This window comes from Electrophorus electricus, chromosome 23 (genome assembly GCF_041902795.1).
Source record: "Electrophorus electricus isolate QZ-2024a chromosome 23, ASM4190279v1, whole genome shotgun sequence".
NCBI classification, from domain to species: domain Eukaryota; kingdom Metazoa; phylum Chordata; class Actinopteri; order Gymnotiformes; family Gymnotidae; genus Electrophorus; species Electrophorus electricus.
In genome coordinates, this window is record NC_137519.1 from 2,240,522 (window position 1) to 2,262,769 (window position 22,248).

A 22,248-nucleotide genomic window follows, 5' to 3' on the forward strand; every position below is an offset into this window, starting at 1 on the left:
GATACATATAAAAAAAGGAGATGAGTGTAAGACTGCCTTCAGTACCACCAAGGGTAACTATGAATATAAAGTTATGCTTTATGCCTTACGGTCTCAGGGTAGCACCATCTGTCTTCCAAGCATTTATCAACGACACACTTTGTGAATACATAGGAAAATATGTGTTCGTGTGCATCGATGACATCTTCATATACTCACGGGATCTGGAATCTCACATACAACAAGTCCGTTCTGTTTTGAAGAAACTCCTGGACAATGGACTGTATGTGAAAGGAGAGAAATATGAGTTCCAACTCACTACTATGACCTTCTTGGGATATGTAATCAGCCAGGGCGGTATCACCATGGATGACGTAGATAGAAGCCATTCTCACTTGGCCCACACCCACCACAGTCAAGAAGCTCCAGAGTATCATCGGCTTCGCGAACCTCTACCAATGCTTCATTAGGAACTTCAGTAGAATAGCAGCTCCTCTTACAGCCCTCCTGAAAGGAGCAGTGACCAAGCTATGCTGGAGCCAAGAGGCAGAGTGATCATTCAGAGAGCTAAAGAAAGTATTTACCACTGCTCCCCTTCTTGCTGACCCGACTATCCCGTTTGTGGTGGAGGTAGATTCCTTGAACATAGGCATAGGGGCTGTTCTATCTCAGAGACATAAGGCTTCCAAACTACATCCCGTGGCGTATTTTTTCCATAAACTGGCCCTGGCTGAATGTAACTATGGAATAGAAGAACGTGAAGTGTTAGCCATCAAACTGGCTTTAGAAGAATGGAGGCACTGGTTGGAGGGGGCTAACCATCCTTTTTTAGTGATCACTGATCACCAGAATTTAGAATATATGCAGTCAGCCAAATGATTGAACCCCATCAAGCCTTTTGGTCATTGTCCTTTTCTAGATTCCATTTCAGGATTATGTATCATCCGGGGTCCCGCAATATTAAAGCTGATGCCCTGTCCCACATTCACCTAAGGGAGACGGATGAGGACTCTTATGACCAGGAAAACTTCCTTCCCACCTGGGTACATTTGGCATCCATACATTGGGAGATAGATGAGGAAATTGAACAAGCCACGCAAGGTACCATCATCCCAAAAGATTGTCCTGCAGGGATACGTTACATACTGGCATCATGGTGGGATTGGCTGTTAATCTGGGTTCATTCTTCACTCGCTACGGGACAGCCCAGTGAGACTCGCACTCAACAGCTCCTGGCTAGCCAATATTGGTGGGAGATGATCACAAGTGATGTACAAAGGTACGTTTCTTCCTGTTCTGTATGCAGCCAACAACCCCTAACACTCTACCTGCAGGTAAACTCATGCCACTTCCCAGACCTGAAAGACCCTGGTCCCATATAGCCAATGATTTCATCAATGACCTACCCTGCTCAAATGACAATACTACTATACTTATGGTGTATGATTCATTGCCTTTACTGGATTTCCCACAGCTCTTCAGATTGCAGAGGCCCTGTTCAACCAGGTATTCAGCATCCTGGAAGACATCTTGTCGGACTGGGGACCTCAATTCACTTCCCGTGTGTGGTGAGCCTTTTTTGAACACATAGGAGTTGCCATTAGCCTTACTTCTGGTTATCACCCACATGATAATGGCCAATGCAAACAGACTAATCAAGAACTAAGCAAGTTCCTGTGCTGTTTTTGTTTGCACTATCCATCAGACTGGTCTATGTTCCTTCCTTGGGCAGAAATTGCCCAAAACTCGCTCACAAGTTTCTCCACTGGTATAACACCTTTTGAGTGTTTCCTAGGCTACCAGCCCCCGATGGCCCCGTGGACCTCGATTACGACCAATATCCCTGCTGTGGATGAATGGATGCAATGCAGCGAGAGGGTATGGAAGGAGATGCACCAGCCGGGAGACCATGTATGGTTCTCTCATGGAGACCATACGGGATTTCCGTAAACCGGGTTCATGTCACAAACTTGGTCCTAAGTATATTGGTCCCTTTGAAGTATGCAAACGCATAAATGAAGTGACTTACCAACTCAATCTGCCTGCACATTAGCAGATCTCTAGGTCATTCCATGTCTCGCTTCTCAAGCCTGCTGTTCCAGCTCCTTTGGATGAGATGTCTCCTGACGACACTCCACCTCAACAGGTTGACTATGGCAACCTAGTGTATGTGGTACATCGCATTCTGGACTCCAGGAGACGAGGGAATTCGGTCCAGTACATGGTTGATTGGAAGGGGTTTGGTCCTGAGGAACAGATCTGGGTCCCTCGTTGTGATGTCCTGGATCCCGGTCTACTTTCAGATTTCCACATGCAGTTTCCTGACAGGCCTGCTCCTTGTTCTCGGGGACGCCCTTGCCGCCTTCCTTCTGGGGGGTTCTCAGGTGGGTTCGGCATTTTCCGCACCAGTCGTTGGGCGTCGTTGGCATCCTCATACCTCGGCTGTTCAGGTCTCTTTGGGGGGGGGGGGGGGGACTACTGTCATGACGGCCAAACCCCAAGTACATGACTCTACCAATCATACACATTCCTTCAGATCCTCATCACCAGCCGGAATATTGATTTCACTTGTTTCTCTACATTCAACTGTATTTAAACCTGCCTAGAACTTCCCATTATTGCGAAGTATTGCCACTAGTATCTACTGTGCATACCGAGTGTTCTTTTCTTGATTTCTCTCCTGTGTATCGGTTTTGTTTTTTTGCTCTTCTGTCTTCTGATTTTGCCTACCCCTTTTTGGAATAGTTTGCCTGGTTTATGATTGCTCTCTGGCTTTTTGACATGGACTGATTACCTTAATGATTTGCATTACCCCTGTCTTTGCCTTCCTGGATTTGACCCTGGCTTGTTCACCCACCACGAACTTGGAATACAATAAATCCATCGCTCTACATCCGTGAGCATCTGCCCTTGCTTGCCCCGTCACACATTCAAAATGCACTCCCTGCAGTAGAGGAATTCCTTGTGCTGTTGCTTCCATAATGCCTCCTTAAATTTGTCAGTTCTTCCTGAATTTTCAACTGATAAAAATACCACCCCAAACACAAACCCCTCTCATAAGGCAGTTTGCATTTTGGCAGTTATTGCGGAGAAATATGTCATAAAATTCAGCTGTTCAGTCCTGATGTGACCCATCTATATAACTGTTTAAATCTTTTGCTTCAATGGTTAATATGTTAGTTTGAACGATAAGCAAACCAGGAGTGAAAAGCAACAATGTAAAATTTTTTGCTTTTGTCTGGACCAAGGGAACTAACTACTAATATAAACTGAATCTTAATGTCCGGTGTTAGGGACCAGTCACCTTTGATATTTAGTGTATAAATCTGTGAGTAGTCACCTGTTGGCCAGAGGAGTCAGTAGTTGATAGCAGATACTGCAGGAGGTCCAACACTTTATGGGCTGCTGGAAAAGCTCTGTATCCATTCAGCATGTAGAGAACCCACAAACCCTGCACACAACACATGTACATATAAACTGAGAACCACATTATTATTATTATTATTACTATTAGTATTATTTTTGTTATTGATAGTATTGTTAATATTATCATCATTACTATATTCATTATACTGCAATGTTCTGTTTTCTTGCACCACATTCAGAAGAGAGGCTGAGATTTCCAAATGGCACATACAGCAAGTAGTAACTATTAAAGCATATAACTTTTGGTCTACTGTGTGAAATACAATAAGTGGTTTACAGTAAGTAATACTAATGCTAGAATTGACAGAACTACTTTCATGGAACACTCCCCCCCATGAGTCACATGGTACGGTCTGCCACGTGCAGGGGGTTCATTTGTTTGTAGCCACACCCTCCGTGAGGGCACACACCTGTACAGGGTTTAGACGTTAAGTGTTTGTATGTTTATTTAAACCACTGTCAGTGTGCACCTCGTTGTTGGTCATTGTTTGTGTTGATGTGTATGCATGTTAAACGTCTATGTTTGTAACTGTAGCTATTAATTTCTACATATAACTAGTTAATACAGCAGTTATTTGGTATTACATTATAAGTAAACAATTTATTAGTATGTTTCCCCTGTTTCCTGCTTTTCTTATTTTACAGTTTTTGTAAATGTATAGGGTAATCACAATTAATGAAATAACCGTAAAGCTCCAATTGTCTCTCAATGCCTCTGGTTCCCATAAAGAGAAAGGATACCTTTCTGTCAACAGCACTGATTTCTCACCCCATTATTCTCCTTCCTTCTGATTTTTAAATCTGTCATTCTTTACTATTTACTTTTGGTTACCATGAGTGTTTGTCTTTTCTTTGATTTGTTGATTGTTTTGTAAAGCTTTAAAACAGCCACAATGCATCCAAAAGGAATGATCCCTCATGCAAAACAACAATAACAACACAGTCCATGGGGTCCAATGTAACAGACAAACTATAATCTAAAACATAACATAGATGTAAAATCTAAACTCAAACTCCTTATCTGTTGCATGCAAACTCCAAGAGCTTATCAAATAAAATCTGAAGCACTTTACTGTGTTGATTGATTAACATGAAGTATTGATTGATTGACATGAAGTGTTCCTGTTTATCCCCTTGGCCTGTAATTACTCTTAATAAATATCTTAACTGACATGCAACTACTGATACTGGATAGTGAAGACAGATCAATGCTTTTCACTTCATGAATACTTCAGATGCTTAGCTAACTAATTAGTTATCTTAAATAAAAAGCTCTGGTTAGCTACACATGGCTGTCAGAAAGCAAACTGTGAAAACAGACCCAAAAGGAACAGGAACATTACAAAATGTAGCCATGCTAACAAATGAAATATTCACATCACAGTCTCACATAGTCACGTACAGTACTGCAGGCACACATCCTTTCTCTGTGAGCCATCTAGAGACTTAAAAAAAAGTAAAGGTCAGTAAGCCATGAGTCGGAAGGGAGTTAGGCAGGTTGTATTAATGGAGGAAGGAGACAGAGAGGGGAGAAAACAAGCAGAGTGAGACCTTCATGAGACCTCGGCCATGGAAACTCATTCCGTGAAGCTCCACTGTTCTTGAGCTAATATGAAGACCACATGAAGGTTGGAGGTCTGTAGTGATTCATTCTGCAGAAAGTTGGTGACCTCTGAACACTATGTGCCTCAACATCTACTGACCCTGCTCTGTCACTTCATGGGTGAGTTGCTGTCATTCCCAATCACTTCCACTTTGTTATAATAATCAGTAGACAGTTGACTGTGGAATATTTAGTAGCGAGGAAATTTCACAGCTGGACTTTTTGCACAGGTGTTTTTTGTAAAATTGGAGCTTGAGTTTGAGAAAGGTGCTATATAAATAATAATAATAATAATAATAATTATAGGCGGGGCTACTAGCAAGGGGTTGGAACAGAACAAAACCAAAACAAGGAAGCGTGGCAAAACAGAACCAAAGCGAAACCAGGAACAGAAAACAAAACAAACAAGTGAAGGTGTCACCGTGGGAACTGCAATGCCAGGAGCAGGAAAATGTGACACAGTGACAACTATTACAGTTTTATAAACTAAAAGCCTTTACTAACTCTCCTAATTGAGCGCTCTGTCGTTGAGGCAGATGATTTTTTTAAATAAAGACATTTGCAGAATATAATTCTGCATCTCTCTCATGTGGAAACCCAGGTTGAATTATTAGCACTCTATTGATTATGGGTTTTGCTGTAACTCAAATCAGCCTTTTTAAAACCACAATTCTAGACATGCTGTCCAGGACAGGGGGAGAGGTCACTTAGTCTAAATTCAGGTTTACAGGTTGTCTAGCCAGCTTTCTGGAATACAGCCCAGGGGCACTGCTTAAAAAACATCCTATCAAGCATTGAACAGGTGAAAACTTGCACGCTAGTGGCATACTGTGATAAGAAACAAAGATTTGTAAAAATCGTCTCCATTGTATTTTTCCTCATGACCTTTTTGACAATTCCAGCTGCACTTTTCCAACAAGCTATTCGATTGTGGAAAATGTGGGCTTGTTGTGGAGTGTGTACAAATTCCAATGCTTTAGAAAAGCCTTTAAACTTGCACTGCTAAATTGTGGACTGTTGTCAGTAAATACTTCAGATGGCACTCCATGTTTGGCAAAACTGGCCTACATGCAAGTAATAATGCTTTGTGCTGTACTGGGAGTTCAGACGACATATTTCTGTGTACAGGAATAGCCAGTGACTATCAGGAAGTCTTTGGTGTGAACAGCCCCCACTTTCTGACACGGTCTCTGAGCAAATGGATGTGGCATTAGTGGTTTACTTGCATTACTCAGCCGACATTTAAAGCATGTCTGGCAGGATGATCCAATATCTGAAATATCCTGATTGATTTTAGGCTGGAAGATAATTTTGCGAGCTCTTCTCTTACACTTCTCCATGTCCCTCATGAACTCACTATAGCATCTGTTTTTGTAGACTTTTTGGGATGGCTATCTTTCTGTCTTTGTATATGATATCATCGACCACAGTCAGCTCTACAGTTCCAATATTCCAGAACATCTGAGGTGCACTCTTGCCTTACTTCATGCCAACCTCTTTGAAATGTTTTAGGGTGTGAGCCTTCTCTGTCTCTCTGCAAATCTCTCTGATGCATCTTTACAACTGCAACAGATTATGATGAAGTCACCATATTCACATGCACTTCCACTTTCTCAGCCATTTTCTGGTTGGGTGGGGCGTTGGTATCTCCAGCTCTGGACTAAAGCTGTATGTACAGTATCTACAACTCTAAACTGTAGAAACCTGAGGTATCTCAAGTTGAGGTTTGAGTAAGATTCGACTTCTGACCCTCCACAGTCACTGGGACCTTCCTCTGAGGCTCTCATTTGTTTTTTCAGTTGCTGCTGCATATGAGGTGTAATGTGTTTCTCAAATGCTGCTGTATATTTGGTGTAGCATTCTTTTGAATACTGCTCTACATGTGGTGTGGTGTTACTTCACAATGAAAAAAGCAAATTTTTGAAATATTCTGTAAACAGTGCCACCATCTTAAAAAGTATGTACATTGTTGTTTGTGGGTTCTATAGAACCTAACAAGTATGCCCTTTATACCATTCTAAAGCTTGTTCAGTCCAATCATTCAAAGTGTGACAAGCTCCAACTATTCAGGTGCAGTTGTGGATTTAATTGACTATTCAGAAAAACTTTGAAGTTCCTTGGCACAGTTTGCTTTCTGGCTACTGCCACTGATTGAATTAACAATTCATTAAACAATTGAATCCATTAAAGTCTGAGTGTTTTGTTAATGTGGTTGAATATTTGCTGAAATCCACACAAATTGTATTAGAATTAGCAGTGGCAATGGATCTCTTATGACTCTTGTTAAAAACAAGAGTATCGTGTGTAAATCATGACTGTCCTCTCTCAAGATGTAAGAAGCAGAACAGTCAAATCCATCAAAAGAAGACCTCATCCAAGGACCAGTTGAACAATATGGTTCTCCACCAGTACAAAAAGAACCAAAATATCTTTATAGCCCTGAGAAGTCAAATGGGAAAGAAGATATACACGTCAATTGATAAAGGCAAGGCATTATCCACACAAACACCATCAATACCTGCTGGCACTATTATCAGCACAAACACCAACAACACCTTCTAAGCTGAAGAATGACTGGCCAACTTGTCACTTTAAAAATGCTATAAAATCACTTCAAGTAACTCAAATACATCAGTATCCTCCACAAAATAGAAAAAAAAATGAATAAAGAGAAGCTGTTAATTCAGTTTTCTATTAAACAACTATATAAATATATTAAAATAAGTTGCTTTAAACGGAATTACAAGTATACAAGAAACATCATTTACAGGTGGAAACTCTTAACTTGGTATTCAATAACATGCATACTTTTTTTTACAGTAATTATCAACAGTTTTTGCAATAGATTATTAAAAAAAAATTTGGCCAGATTTACTGTAATTTCTACACAAGATTTTTTCACTGCCTGTGTGAAATAGAACGACAGCATGTAAAAGAGAGAACCATCTGTGGGTGTGTGAGAGATGATGATGTGCGTGAGACACTGATAGTATATTATGGTCCCTGCTATAGTTGAGATGATAATCACTGTTCTGAAAACAAGCCGGAGTCTAACATGCCAGTAATTCACTCGATTCTTGATTTGATTAGTAACAGAAGGAGTAGGGCAGTTTAAATACATGCAGTAGATGTAGTGAGGTTATGATTGTACTGGGAGCTTTTCTGCCAGTTCAAAGGGTTAACATTTTAACATCAGATCTTTGGCAAATCATTTTTAGTAAATGATCTTTATAGGTTCATGCACACTATTCCTTAATGAAACATGGTTGGCAGAAGGCTGTAGCAAAATGGTTTTCCAGTCTACAGTTTTATAAATACATGCTGAACTCCTAAGAGAGAGTAGCCACTAGCTCACTTTCCAAATAATACTTCTGTTACATATTGAAAGGTGCTCTCAGAATCTAATTTTTAATAATTCACAGATCCCCAAAGTACTGTGTAAAGTTAATGACTTCACTGAACTATTGCCAGTTATCGCCCTTGATTATGACTTATCATGACTAACATCCCCTTGCATAATATCAAGCACAATAATGCCAAAAAAGTTCTGCATCATTTGATACTTTGGTATTTCACAGCTTATTAAAAAAGTCCTTACAATTGGAGCAACAACCAGGATTTGGTGATTACTAAGTCTTTACAACTGAACTTATTGCCAAGGATTTGGCACATTCTGATCATATTGTGTCTTCTTTGACATACCATGTATTTTTTTGGATACTCAAACCAGTTCTGTTTTTGTTGAAAAAGATACATAAGTGAAAGTAATCAGTTTATGAAAAGGCATAGTTATTACCATCCATAAGTGCAGACTCTAGTTTTAACATTTACCTCTTTTAAGCGATTTTTTAAAATCACAAAAAAAATCACAAATAATTATTCAATATTACAGTTAACAGTACTTCAGTCAACTACTATAGTTACTACAACAATATATTAATATAATATAGTTAACTACTGCTTCAGAATATACATTCATGTTTATTTATTCATTTCAACTCAAACTGGACAACATTCAGAATGTTATCACCAGAAATTAAACAAGTGGCGTTCGGTTTTGTTCCATATCAACCAGATAGCTAAGTTATTTCTAAAAATACAACTGTCTACAGTCTTTTAGTCATAATTGTGCATATATTTAAAGTATTCTATTTTAACCTTTTTGCCATTTCTGCCTTGCTTGTTTTCTGTGGGGATAGGCATTATTAAATTACACCTATTATCAATGTGTCGATAGTTTACTGTAAGGTAGGAGTGGGGCTTTCATATTAATATGCTGAATGAATAATAAATCATAAGGACATTATTTAGAGCAGTGGTTCCAGTAGTGGGGTGCACATCGCCTGGGGGCATGGACCTACTGTGGAGGGAAGGCAGATGAAACAAAAGACATGTCGGAGTGGGAGGGCGGGCTCGAAAATATTCTTATCTACAAAAGTATGCACTGCAGAAAAAGTCTGGGCAGCACTGATTAAAGCATAAACTTACACAGATTTGTATGTCTGTGTCTGGATTTGAAGAATGATAATTAAGCTAAGGTTGTTTATATCCTTAACCAGCTGTAAAAATAAAAGACAAAAGCTTAAGAGTAACATCATTACAAACTAACAAAAGCTTATATTCATTTCAACCTGACATCATTATACACATATGTATTTACAAATTTGGCTTCGGTGGTCAATTTGTAGGCCTGTTATTGATTATTATTGACACTGTTGTCTACATAATCTATTTTTAGTCAGTGGTGTTGTGTGAAATGTTAGCTAATCTACTAATATGAAACAAATAGCCTAGTCTTCATCATGGCCAGACAGACTAAGCATATTTAAAATGTTTCAGTTGCCTTTATGACAAATGCTGTATCTTACTGTTTTGAATGTTTCTTATGGATAACGGCATAATGATTGCTTTGTCTTACTGGCAGTTTAAACAATTGACCTGTTGCAGTGCATAAACTACAATTGCTGTCACTAGAAGGGCTGATGCAGCAAGGGCTATGCTCACGCCCTCTCTCTCACACAGTGAACATTAAATAACAAGTCAAAAAATATTAGGTACTCATGCATCTTGTCAGTGAAGTCAGCTGCATTTTTTACCCAGTTGTATTGAGCTTCAAATTAAAATTTTAGCTCCAAAAAATGACCAAGGTCTGGACCTCAGTGACCTCATAGATGGCAATGGTGAAGAACTGTGAAGTTGATGCAAAATCTCACACATCAAAAAATACTGCAAGAATATGACATTAATGTGCATTTGCTTGCATGTCTGTTTAATTTTTAAAAATTGTTTAATAATGACATATTAATTATGCTCTTATATAAATTATTCTGGTTTATTTTCTATTCTAGAAAATTCAAAATGTATGCAGCAGTAGATAAGCTCAAACAGTATAGGGTGTTTGTAGACTCACAGTAACTTGAGAGACGGTGTATAGGAGGAGAAATGCTCCAGCTGTAACACTTGCTCTCCACATTCTTCTCCACAGGCCAGCAGGTGCAGTACTGGGGGCATATGAGCCATCACTCTCTTCTGCTGGCATGTCCTTATCAGCAGACTGTTCTGCCATGCTTTTCTCTGCAAAACTTTCTGTAAAAAAGATAGAGTTACTAACTACAGTGAAATAGAAATCCAATTTCTGAAACACACAGAGGTGCCAAAATGTAAAGATATGTTCCAGCCCAAACCTTCTGCATCATATAAAAAAAACAACACTGACACTAATTCATAAATACATTACATACTATATTACATTCCACAGTTCAATAATAATACATTATGTATATTAGAGACATAATAATAACAGATATAGCTGTCCTAAAGCAATTTGAATTGATTCCCTTTACATATTTTAAGAGACATAAGTGTTAATCAGGTGATTACTGCGGACAAGTATTTAGGCAGTTCACTGCCTAGATTGTGCTGTGGTTGGGAATCAAAGCACAGGCATATGGGATACTTGACCATGGTAGATGGTAGACCAATTGAGCCACTGTAGATGCTGAAAGGCTGGTGACTTTGAGGTGATGTTATGTTATTGAACATATATATTTTTGTTATATTTTAGAACATATAATGAAAGACACAACTTCTGTTGATGGGAAGTGAACCACTAATGTGGGTAATCCACTGTATGCACTGTAACAGGCTCAACAAGTTAAGCAAATTGCAATACTGTGAAACTGTTGAGAGCAGTATGTAATTTTTTTTAAAAATATGCTTAATTAGTAGTTAATTATAGAATAATTCAGTACAATTATCATGACTGTTACTCCAAACAATACAATTTGACAACAGAAAGTATTTATATACATTCTGTTCGTTTCATCCAAAATTGGTTCTGAGACTGTGGATGTGGAGTTCTGAGACTGTGGATGATGAACAGGCACAGAAACACACACACACACGCACACACACACACACACACACACACACATATATATATATATATCGTAACACTATAAAGCTTAACATTGGGTTTGTAAATACAGGATAACAGCATTACAATCATTTGTGTCTTCATCCATGTGCCTAATAACTGTATTTATGTGCCTAATTTTCAAATATCAATATTTGAAAATTAGAATATTACTGGTTTACAGTGAAAACATCTCTTTATTATTCTGTTCTCTCATTTTTGATTTTATCAGGTCCAGCAATATTCCATGTGTTACTGTGAGTTCTGTCTTAATTCACCAGTCAAATCTATCACTGGCGAAATATATCACTACGTAACACTGGTCCTGTGTTTTTTAAAAAAAGATAAAGAGATAAAAAGGTTAGTTTAACCCCACTTATAATGTTGCTTATAGGTGAAGAACCCAGTGGCCTGTTGATTCTGGCATACACTTTAGCTAGGGATAGCTTTAAATGTATTTATTTGTTTGTTTGTTTCTTTGCTTATTGCATTAAACTTATTTTCTCTGAATAATAATGTGGCCTGACTATTAAGTAGCATTAATTAGAGTAGCATTTTCTGCATAAACACAAATGTTAAGAGGGTTGTTGCATGTTTCTCTCTCTCTCTCTCTCTCTCTCACACACACACACACACACACACACACACACACACACACACACACACTCACAGCAAACAATGGTCAGGTTTAAGTAGAGTGGATAGTAAAAGATGTTCACTCATCTATTCCCTTCTGTTCCTGGCATCCCTTTCTCTCTCTTTGTCATTCGTACTTTCTGATGAATAAAACATATTACCATCTCTATTCATGCTGCAGCTGGAGTGTCGTCAGCATCTCCGGCTTCTATATAGCAAGGATTACTGCCACAAAACAGCTACAACCACGGACACATCCAGTTTTTTCTCACACCCCCACATAATCAACTCAACAAACTTGTTCAATCAACAGTTTATTTCTGGCCATGGTACGTTCTTGAGACAGAATGAGAGATGTAGGTGGTTTTTGTATACAACAAATATAAGATTTTATGATTCAAGTGAACCTATGAGGCTGGGAGCTTCAAGAAACAAAACAAAAAAAAACAATTCATTAAGGAAATGTATTATTGTAAAAGCTGAAAAATAAAAAAGCCAAAATGATCAACAGAACGTGTGGATTCAATACAATGTGTTTCTAAGTCTTAGGGTAATTCATTGTTGTGTACTTAACTGCAGATTAACAATTTCAGTACACTATTATATAATATACTGGGGTAAAATTGATAGATGGGAACACTAGGAGGATATATTACAATATATTTTTGGATAAAAGGTTTAATACTTGTCTCCGTTTCGCAAAGCTATGAGGTATATTGAGCTATCATAGTCCAATGAGTTAAATCAAGCTATCGTGTGTTAAAAAGTCTTTTGTTCACATAGTTCTTTTACTTATGGGGTGTCTAGAAAACATTTGCATTCTTATAGGTTTTAGCTCTAGTCATTATTTTATTTCAGTGGACCAGCTTTTGAAGATATCCTTTAGGCAATTTGTTGTTTACCTCTGTATTTTATGACTCTAGAGCAGACAACAGATCTGAATCTAAGGGTTTTTTTTTTATTTTGTGCTGCACACAATTCTACAGTTTAGTTTACATAATTGTATAAAAAAAGGTGAACATGCTTAGTTTTACTTTTCCATAAACATCTCCAGACCAGTGAAATGAAGGGACTGGAGTCAAGATAAATAGTAACAGAAGAGGCTAAAACCAACTACACAACATAACACAAGTATGTGGTTTGTCAGATAAGGTCTGAGTTTACTTCTATTGTACTGACTGAAGTATACATTCCCTCTATGGCCAATGGTCACACAATTTCCATGGTACCATCATCCAACATGACCTTCAACGGATTATGAATATTAGTGTGCAAATAAAAAACTTCAGCACTTGCACTTTCTCTGACAACTGGTTCATACCTAGCAGGGATTTTTCCGCTTATGATGGTCTCTGCTCCTCCTCATTTCTATCCTTGGGTTTCTGCTGTCTGAGGTACTCACTAAGCACTTCATTCCTTGGGGCCATCAACCTGGTGTAATCCTGGATCTTGGTTGTTTCATTCTAGATAATGACTCTCTATACTGTATAGTACTGTACATATAGTATCTATCTATCTATCTATCTATCTATCTATCTATCTATCTATCTATCTATCTATCTATCTATCTATCTATCTATCTAGAGAGAGAGAGAGAGAGAGAGAGAGAGAGAGAGAGAGAGAGAGAGAGAGAAGGAGGGCAGCCTTGAAACAACCAAGATCCAGGTTTGGCCCCAAGTGACGAAGTGCTTACTGAAGACATGCTGAGTGCAAAATGTTTAACTATTCTTTGTCTGTCGTTATTGATATATCCGTGAGAAGTGTAGATTAATTGCTATTCTGACAGATAAGATTGTAACACTAGAGGTGTGCATCCAGACCTTAGAAAGTTTTAGACCTACCAAGGAAATAGAAGTGCAAGCGCTGGATGCCTTAGGCGAAGTTACCAAGCCCTCAACCCCAGCACTATAGCCCTCACAGCAGGGCGAATGGGTGACGATATAGCGATATGAGCTTTGGCTTGCCTACGGGAGCCTCTCCCATTCTTGTGTTCAACAGGTTTGCCCCATTCAGCAAGCCACCTGCTGAGAAGCTCTGGTTATAGGGGAGTCTATTTTGTGACACTTGAAATTAGCTAGGCCTTTAGGGACACCAGCAGCAGTAGTTGTATAGCGGGGGTCAGGGTATTGCAGGTAATCTTAAGGTCTTAGGCAAACAGAGGTTCTCTAAGATAGTCATTCATGTAGGTGCTAACGATATATGCCTTTGCCAGTCAGAGATTACTAAAAATAATATTGCAGAGGTATGTCAATTAGTGAAGGCTATGTTCGATGCTGTAGTATGCTCTGGTCCCATCCCAAAGCATCGTGGCAATATGACATACAGCCAGATATCATCGCGGATGGTGCTCACAAAACAATGTGGGGGTTTTAGACAATTGGACCACATTCGAGGGCAAGCCAGGCCTTTTATGGCAGGATGGTATCCATCCTACCAGGGAGGGTGCTGCTCTCCTTTTCTGTAACATAAACCAAGTCTTATCATAGACCTAGTTAATCTATAACAATCTAGAGCGGAGGCCAGGCAGCAGACAAAGAAGTTAAACCAACCGTCAGCTGGTCACTACGTGACGTCCTCCTAGGTTCATCATATTTACACTCTGTCTGCTCCCCGAGCTAAGCAGAACTACAGAAACCAAAGAAAAAACATGTCTTAATAACCTAACACTGCCTGCAGCTTTCATCTAAAGCTGGGTTTACTAAATGTTAGATCCTGTAACGTGGAGGCTTTAAGGAGGATGCGGAAACGAGTAGCATGACAGACCAACACACGTTTATTTGACATTTAAACGTTAACAGAGGCAAAAACCAACAACACAAATACGTAAATGACAGACCTTGGCTTTGGCTATTTAATGGCCCCTTCTAGAAGAAGGAAGAGAAGAGAGAAGGGAGACTGCTTTGTTAGCTTGGAGTTTGTTGGTTTGTTTGGCTGTGACTGAAAATGTGTATGACTTTTTGTATGACCTTGTTTTTCCTCATTTTTAGACTTCGTCTTTGGCTTCGCCCCTCCTGCCTGTGTGTGTGTGTGTGTGTGTGTGTGTGTGTATATTGTATAAAGAGTGTAAATATTGTTTGTTTGGTACATTGGTGTTGTACACTGGTGGTAGGAAGTGACTGCCATTTTTGCTGGGTGTGGGTTTTGCCTCTGTTTGTGTCAGGAGGTTAGGAAGGTCTGTTGTATATTTCTTTTGTTTGTTAGGATTATTGAGTGTGCATTTTTCTTTCACTAGTGTGTTTTTTTTTTTAATTGTTTTGGCCTGGGTCACTCCTAAAGGAATAGCACCAGTAAGATTATTTGTAAATAATATATAATACACAATAATACACAAAAAAGGAGACTTCCATTTGTGCTTCTGTTTTTGTTGCTGTTAATTTGTTTTTTTTTTGTTTTTGTTTTTGTTTTTTGGGGGGGAGGGGCAGTTTCCGCAATCTGTTAGCCATTCACATTTTTCTTTTCTCCCTGTTACGACCTCACACTAGATGGGGTCGTAACACAAATTATGCATAACCAGAAAGAGCAATTATTGTTGGTGATTTCAATATTCACTTTTATAGAGTACAAGACCACCTGAGATCAGCCTTTAGTATTATATTAGAATCAATTGGTTTCACACAATATATGAGAACCCACACACTTTGGTGGACATACAATTTACAATTGATTTAGTACTGACATATGATGTCATTTCAGACCATTCCCTCATTTGAACTATATATGAGCCACAATACAGCAACTTCACCTGGCTACCACAACAGACAGCCAATCACGTCAGCCAATGCATCTAGATTTATAACAAATCTCCCAGAATTTGCAATTAGGATACCCTCAAACTGTCACGGTATGGTCCCTCCTCCCAAACATCTTCCTGTGTGAGTATGTATGTATGTGTGTTTGTTAACCCTGGTATCACCATCCGAAGCTGCCCGTAGCCTGGGCATAACTTTGGACAACCAGTTGTTGTTCTCAACTCATGTTTCTAATCTAACCTGGTCTTCCAGATTTCTCCTTTGTAACATACGAAGGATTTGGCCCTTTCTCTCACAGGAAGTTACCCAGGTGCTAGTGCAGTCTCTTGTGATCTCAAAGCTTGACTATTGCAACTCGCTACTTGCTGGTCTTCCTCTAAGAGCCAACAAACCTTTACAACTTATCCAGAATGCAGCAGCACAACTGGTCTTCAAACTTCCAAAGTTTATACATGTCACTCCACTGCTGCATTCCCTTTATTGGCTCGCAATAGCTGCACGCATCAGATTTAAAACCTTGATGCGTGCCTACAAAGCCAAAAATGAACCATCCCCTTCATACATGAGGTCAATAGTCAAAGCCCGATCCGTACCTCGAGTACTTCGACCCTCAAGTATGGCTCGGCTTGAAATACCTTGCTTTAGGATTCATGGACGACAAGCAGCGAGGCTATTTTCTGTCCTGGCTCCAAGAGGAAGGAATGAACTCCCACTTGCAGTCTACAAACACAGACTGAAGACCCATCTATTTGCAGAATATATAAAGGACAACTGACACTGCTCCCATATTGACTGACTAAATTAATACTTATTGTAGGGTATTGTTTTTTAACAAACTCTAGCACTTATTTTTTTTTATTGCACTTATCATTGTTTAAGATAGACCTTATGTATTTTGTACTTTTGGGTATCAGCACTGATCCCTGTATTCTACAGTATTCTAGTTCATTGGTATGCTGGACTCTAATCTACTGTACTATACTAGGATAATCTATGAGTAAATGACAAAGCACTTCGTAAATCACTCTGGATGAGAGCATCTGCTAAATGCCGTAAATGTAAAAGTATAAGAGAAGGAAGATGGGAAAGAAGACGCGTAACTGCTCCTCTCCAGTCCATGCAAGGAAACCCCCCATAATCTTGGGCACGCTCTATACGGGAACAACAGGGGAGATTGCTCCTGGAAACATTTGGGGGGGCCCTGTATATAGCTCAGGATCGGACTCTGTGAAGTCCGACAGACCTTTGACAGACTAATGGAACTGGTATGAATATGACGATGCAGTGACATTAGTCTGCAGTTGGACTCCAAGTCTGACCGTGAGGAGGATGGCGGAGAAGGAGGCCCTCCATAGGGACCCTCTCTCTTTTAGCGACACTGCAGACTATGAGAGTGATGAGCCTTCAGCCCCCAAGGCTCCACCCAAGGCTCTGCCCAGGGCGTGCTGCTCCGGAGCAAGCAAGCTGCCCCGTGTGACTTTCATGGAGGCATCATCATCGTCCAAGGAAAACACTCCTACCCCTAAGGCAAATAGCCCCAGAGTGCATGTGTCTACATCCAAGCCTCAGAGAGGCAAGAAGGCAGCGGCACCAGTGCCTGCCCCAGAAACGGGCAAAACAGCTTGTGCACTTCCAGACCTGAGCAGCTGCCACCCAAGCCGCTGAAAGACAATTCCAACTCCAACCCAGCTGACGACTGGGGGATGGGCTTAGGCTCCTGCCAGCTTCCCCAGACCAATCACAACCCTTTGTTTAATTATATTCATGTACCTGTCCCGGTCACTGTGCCAATCCCAGTCACACTTAACGTGTCCGTCACTTTGTCTCCCTTTGTGTCTGTGCCTGTACGCTGTCTTTATGTTTATCAATAAACATTGTTGAGTATCACATGGCTGGTTTGTGCATCCTACCAAGCCTCCCAACATTACAAAAACCAAACGGAATTTGATCAAATGATTGAATGCTTAGAATCAGTATTTCGCTGCACACTCAATGATGTTGCTCTATTCAAGAATAAAAAATTTAGGGGCAAAAAAGTTGTATCTTTGCATAATGATCACATTCACAATTTAAAACAAAACACTTGAAATATAGAATGTAAATGGTGGCACACTAAGCTTGTAGTCTTCCAGCTTGCATGGAAGGCTCTCCTTCCTTGTAGAGAAAGGCAATTATTACCGCTCAAACAGCTTCTCTCACCCATAATAGAAAATAGTCAAAATAATCCTAGATTTCTCTTTAGTACAATTGCACATCAGAATAAAACTGACAACAATGCTCAGATTACAACATCATATAGTGAGGTCATGGTTTTCTTCACTGAATATTAACGTGACATCAGGCATATATCGAGACCAGACTTGGACCTCTAGAAAACTGGACATTAATTGCTTATTTTTCATTTTATTATTATTTATTTTTCTCTTAAAATTGTTATTATTGTGGTGACTGTGGTGACTATTGTGGTAGCCCCCCCCCACCCCCCTTGAGTCTTGGTTCCTCTCAAGGTTTCATCCTCATGCTCTATGGAGTTTTTCCTTGCCACTGTCGCCCGTGGCTTGCTCACTGGGGGCTTGGACTATTTGTGACATCTGTTGTAAAAAGCACTATATAAATACATCTGATTTTAGTTTAATTGATAATTTGGTAGAAAAACTTTATAAGATTCACAAATGGAAGCCCATCAGGACTTCGTGCTTTATGACTATGCATGACAATATTTATGATGCATTTATGACTTGATCTGAAAAACTCCATTTATTATTTTTGTTCAGAGGATACAGGATATCGTTCCAATTCATATATTGTGTTCTACTCTCCTTGACACACCAAACATTTAAGTGATCTGTAATCATGGTCATTCAAGATTATTTCCAATCTAATTTCTTCCGTGAAGTTGACGGTTTGTCACTCTCCTTCTGGTTCTTAACCCAGTTCTAGTCATTTCTCCTTCAGCATTCTCTTAGCTTGATGCAGCCCAATAATGTCAATATTATGTGTTTCTATCATGAGAAACTACTCAATGCATCAGTTAAGGTTGCCAGCTGAAACATATTGATCACTGCCATAATTATGCAAACACTCAAAATATTTGTTAATTTAAATCCAATCAGCTTTTTGGGGCCTGGCAGTGTAATTCATATTCAATTGAAATTTGACAAGATTAACTATACATATAAGGCACATCCATCTACTATATTTGCTAAGTCCCCATTCAGTTTAATACCCGACTGTCTGGCAGTCCACGTAACCTAACTTCAGAATTCCATAGTCACTGTTCCGCTGGGCTGTACAGTAGTGTTAGCTGCAAATGCTGTTACATCCAAAATTATATCTCATAAAAGACTCATAGGCCTGCAGGATACAGTCTCGTTAGTTTGCAGTACTCAGGTCAGGGCAAACCTTCAACAATCCTCCTTTGTGCTGTAATCTGTGTTGTTGTAGTGTTCAACCCTTGCTTTGATTGTGAAGCAAAGCCCTACAATGGGTCTAAGCAGCTGGCCCTCCCTGAGTCTAAGAGCTAATATACAATGAACTCTCCAATTAAGGGAGCTTTTGGAAATAACCTGTTCCCTTATGACCTCCTTTAATGCCTTAGAGACAAATTCAAGTCAGATCCAACTTCTGTTTTTATTTGGGTCATTCATTACATGAGCAATTTTTCATAGTCCATTAGTTACTTTTGTTTGGGATGCAGATCCTTCAAGCTGCACTTTTGATGCATTTTTGCAGTGTAACATCCATGTCACAAAAAACATATATTGATCTGAACTGGGACCAATGATGAATGGATTAATGCCATATTGTCAGAATTTTCTGGATGTTTATCCAGCAATTCTGCCAGCATACCCATGGAAATCTCCCAAGTGTCTCAGTAACTTCCATGCTTGATACTTCACCAATTTGTGTTGACATATTGCTGTTTTCATTTTAGAAGCTGGTATGCAATTTCTTTTCAAATACAAAATTAAAAAAAATTGGAGGATAGCCAGTAATTGTTGTTTTCCAGTGACAGAATAGAGCATTCTCTGCAATTAAAGATATTTGCTAGGAACCTCTCACAAACACATTCACTCTCTACTCTACATCCTCCTAACTGGAAGCCCCAGTTCCACTTATAGGGAGAACATCTCCCTGTTTATGATGCCTCCAAACCATCATGCCACCACCATTCTTGACATGGTAATGCACAGCTCTTTCAATCTGTAGTTTTTCCATGTCATATACTTTGGACACTGACTTAAAAGTTTACATTTATGTTTATTAATACAGAGCATATTTTTCTTGTCATCTGTTCACTAGGTTTTATTGGTCTTTGCCAACCGAAAGAAGTGGTTTCTTGTGTTTGACACAACCATTAAGGCCTTTGTTAGATACACCCAGATTTATTGCAATTTCTTTTTATACAGCCTCCCTTGCTTCCAGGGTTCTGTTTCCTAGTAGTGTTAAAATAATCTTAAGTGAGAGAGTGTTCAGTGTGACACCTGCTCTACCATTTAAATATGATTTGTGTTACTGTGCTTCTGGGAAACCCAGCCCAGGTCATTATGTTGATTTTATTACTCAGCTCAATGTTTCATTTTGCCATTTCTTGCTATTCTTTTCAGAATTTAAGCTGTACAGCAGGTACTCCTGATAATTATGCTACAGTGTGACAATCTCCCTCTCCAAATCTGTGTTAGTTTCCATGGTTACCTTGCCATGTTCTTTTGTTTTGGTTTTTCTTTTAGTTTAGTCTACACCCTATCATGTGTTCATGTTTCCAGCCTTTAATGTGTTCCCTACCACCTGTATTCATGTGTGTAGCACACACCTGCACCTGGTTTAGTTTTGTTATGTCTGTTAGTGTGTGCATCGGGGTTGGTCATTGTTCATGTTGCCTTTGTTCATGTTCACATTGTTCATGCTAATCGTGTTTGTATTCATGCTCACCGTTTATGTTATGTGAGTTGCGTTGTCTGTTCCGTATGTTAAATGACTGTCTCAAGGAAGGGAGTCTATGTCTATATGTCCTGCTTCTTGCACTGTGGCACTCGGGCCGTTACACAGTACTAGTACTATATATATATGTATATATATATATATATATATATATATATATATATATATATATATATATATATATATATATATATATCATCGCAACATAGCCTCCTCCTGTTTGTGTTTCTGCATTGGCAGTGGCTACTGAGTATTCTCCGGAACAGGATAGTCTACATTTTGCTCATAACTGCCTACCCTGTGCTTGTTCACCCATCTCTGAGGCTTTACAACATCTCCCCGAAAAGCTGTCAGACTTGCCACCATCCGCTCGAGATGACATCATTGCTCTTATTCTGATGCACCCTGCTCTCTTCACAAACATTCCATCTCGTATCTCGGTTTTGCAACACAACATTAATGTGGATTCTAAGACTCCAATTAAGGAACATCCCTACCATATTAACCCCCAGAAACATGCCTTGCTAGAAAAAGAAACCACTTATCTCCTTGACACAGGTCTTGCCATTCCCAGTACAAGCCCTTGGTGTTCCCTGTGCCTCATAGTTCCAAAACCGTTTTGCACCGATTACCATAAGATAAACCAAGTGACAGTACAGGATTTGTTCCCCATGCCTCTGATATCTCAGCTTTTGTCACTCCAGATAAGTTTACTGGTATACTGCCTCAAAAACGCCCCGTCCATCTTCCAGAGGCTCATGACTATGGTGTTGGGTGATGTCCCAAATTATGAGGCTTACTTAAATGATATTGTTGTGTACACAGGTACGTGGGAACAACATTTGCAGGTTTTAGACCTGGTATTTAAGAAGCTGCAAGGGGTTTTGCTCATTCTGAACTTGGAAAAGTGTGACTTTGGAAAAGGGGAAGTGTCTTACTTAGGGAAGCTAACTTAGGGAAGCATAGTACGCCCTCTAGACAACAAGATACAAGAGATTCAGTCTTTTCCTCCACCTGACAACAAGTGGATCCTTACACATTTCCTTGGAATGGCAGGGTTTTACCACTGTTTTTGTAGGAATTTCTTGACTGTTAGCCCCCCTAACAAACTTGCTCCATGAGAAGGGACATTTTGTATGGTCCCTACCATGTCAGAAGGCTTTTGATGCTATAAAGGCATTACTCCACACCGATCCTTACTGTGCTTGTTTAGTCTCGTCCTTTTAAACTCGAAGTAAATTCCAGCGGTACCAGTTCTGGAGCAGTCCTCATTCAGGTGGATGCACACGGGTTGGAACATCTTGTTTGGTATTTTTCTAAAAGGTTTATTAAGCACCAACTAGTGTACAGCGCCATTGAAAAGGAAACATTTGCTTCCATAAAATGCATTGCCACTGGAAATGAGAAATCTTTCATTCTTATGGTCTCAAAGGTGGTTAACAAACTCATAAGCCAGCCTTCTCTTGGTTTCCCCAATGAAAAACTTTATATAAAAGTTA

General features: G+C 39.4%; 1 protein-coding gene across 3 annotated transcripts in view; it reads right to left on the bottom strand.

Annotated features, from left to right (window-relative positions):
* Window positions 1-22,248, bottom strand: part of ptpn5 (protein tyrosine phosphatase non-receptor type 5) — an 88,220-nt gene that overhangs the window by 47,487 nt on the left and 18,485 nt on the right. For 2 of the 3 annotated variants that reach the window (XR_003410665.3, XM_027010494.3), the window contains exons 2-3: window positions 10,419-10,594; window positions 3,320-3,430 (exon numbers count right to left, since the gene is read on the bottom strand). Coding sequence is in view for 1 of the 3 variants with exons in the window: in XM_027010494.3 (XP_026866295.3) it covers window positions 3,320-3,430; window positions 10,419-10,574 (267 nt within the window). In the remaining 2 variants the exon portion in view is untranslated. Of the gene's footprint in view, window positions 1-3,319; window positions 3,431-10,418; window positions 10,595-22,248 lie in introns of those variants that run through there. The other variant, XM_027010495.3, reaches the window with a different exon arrangement.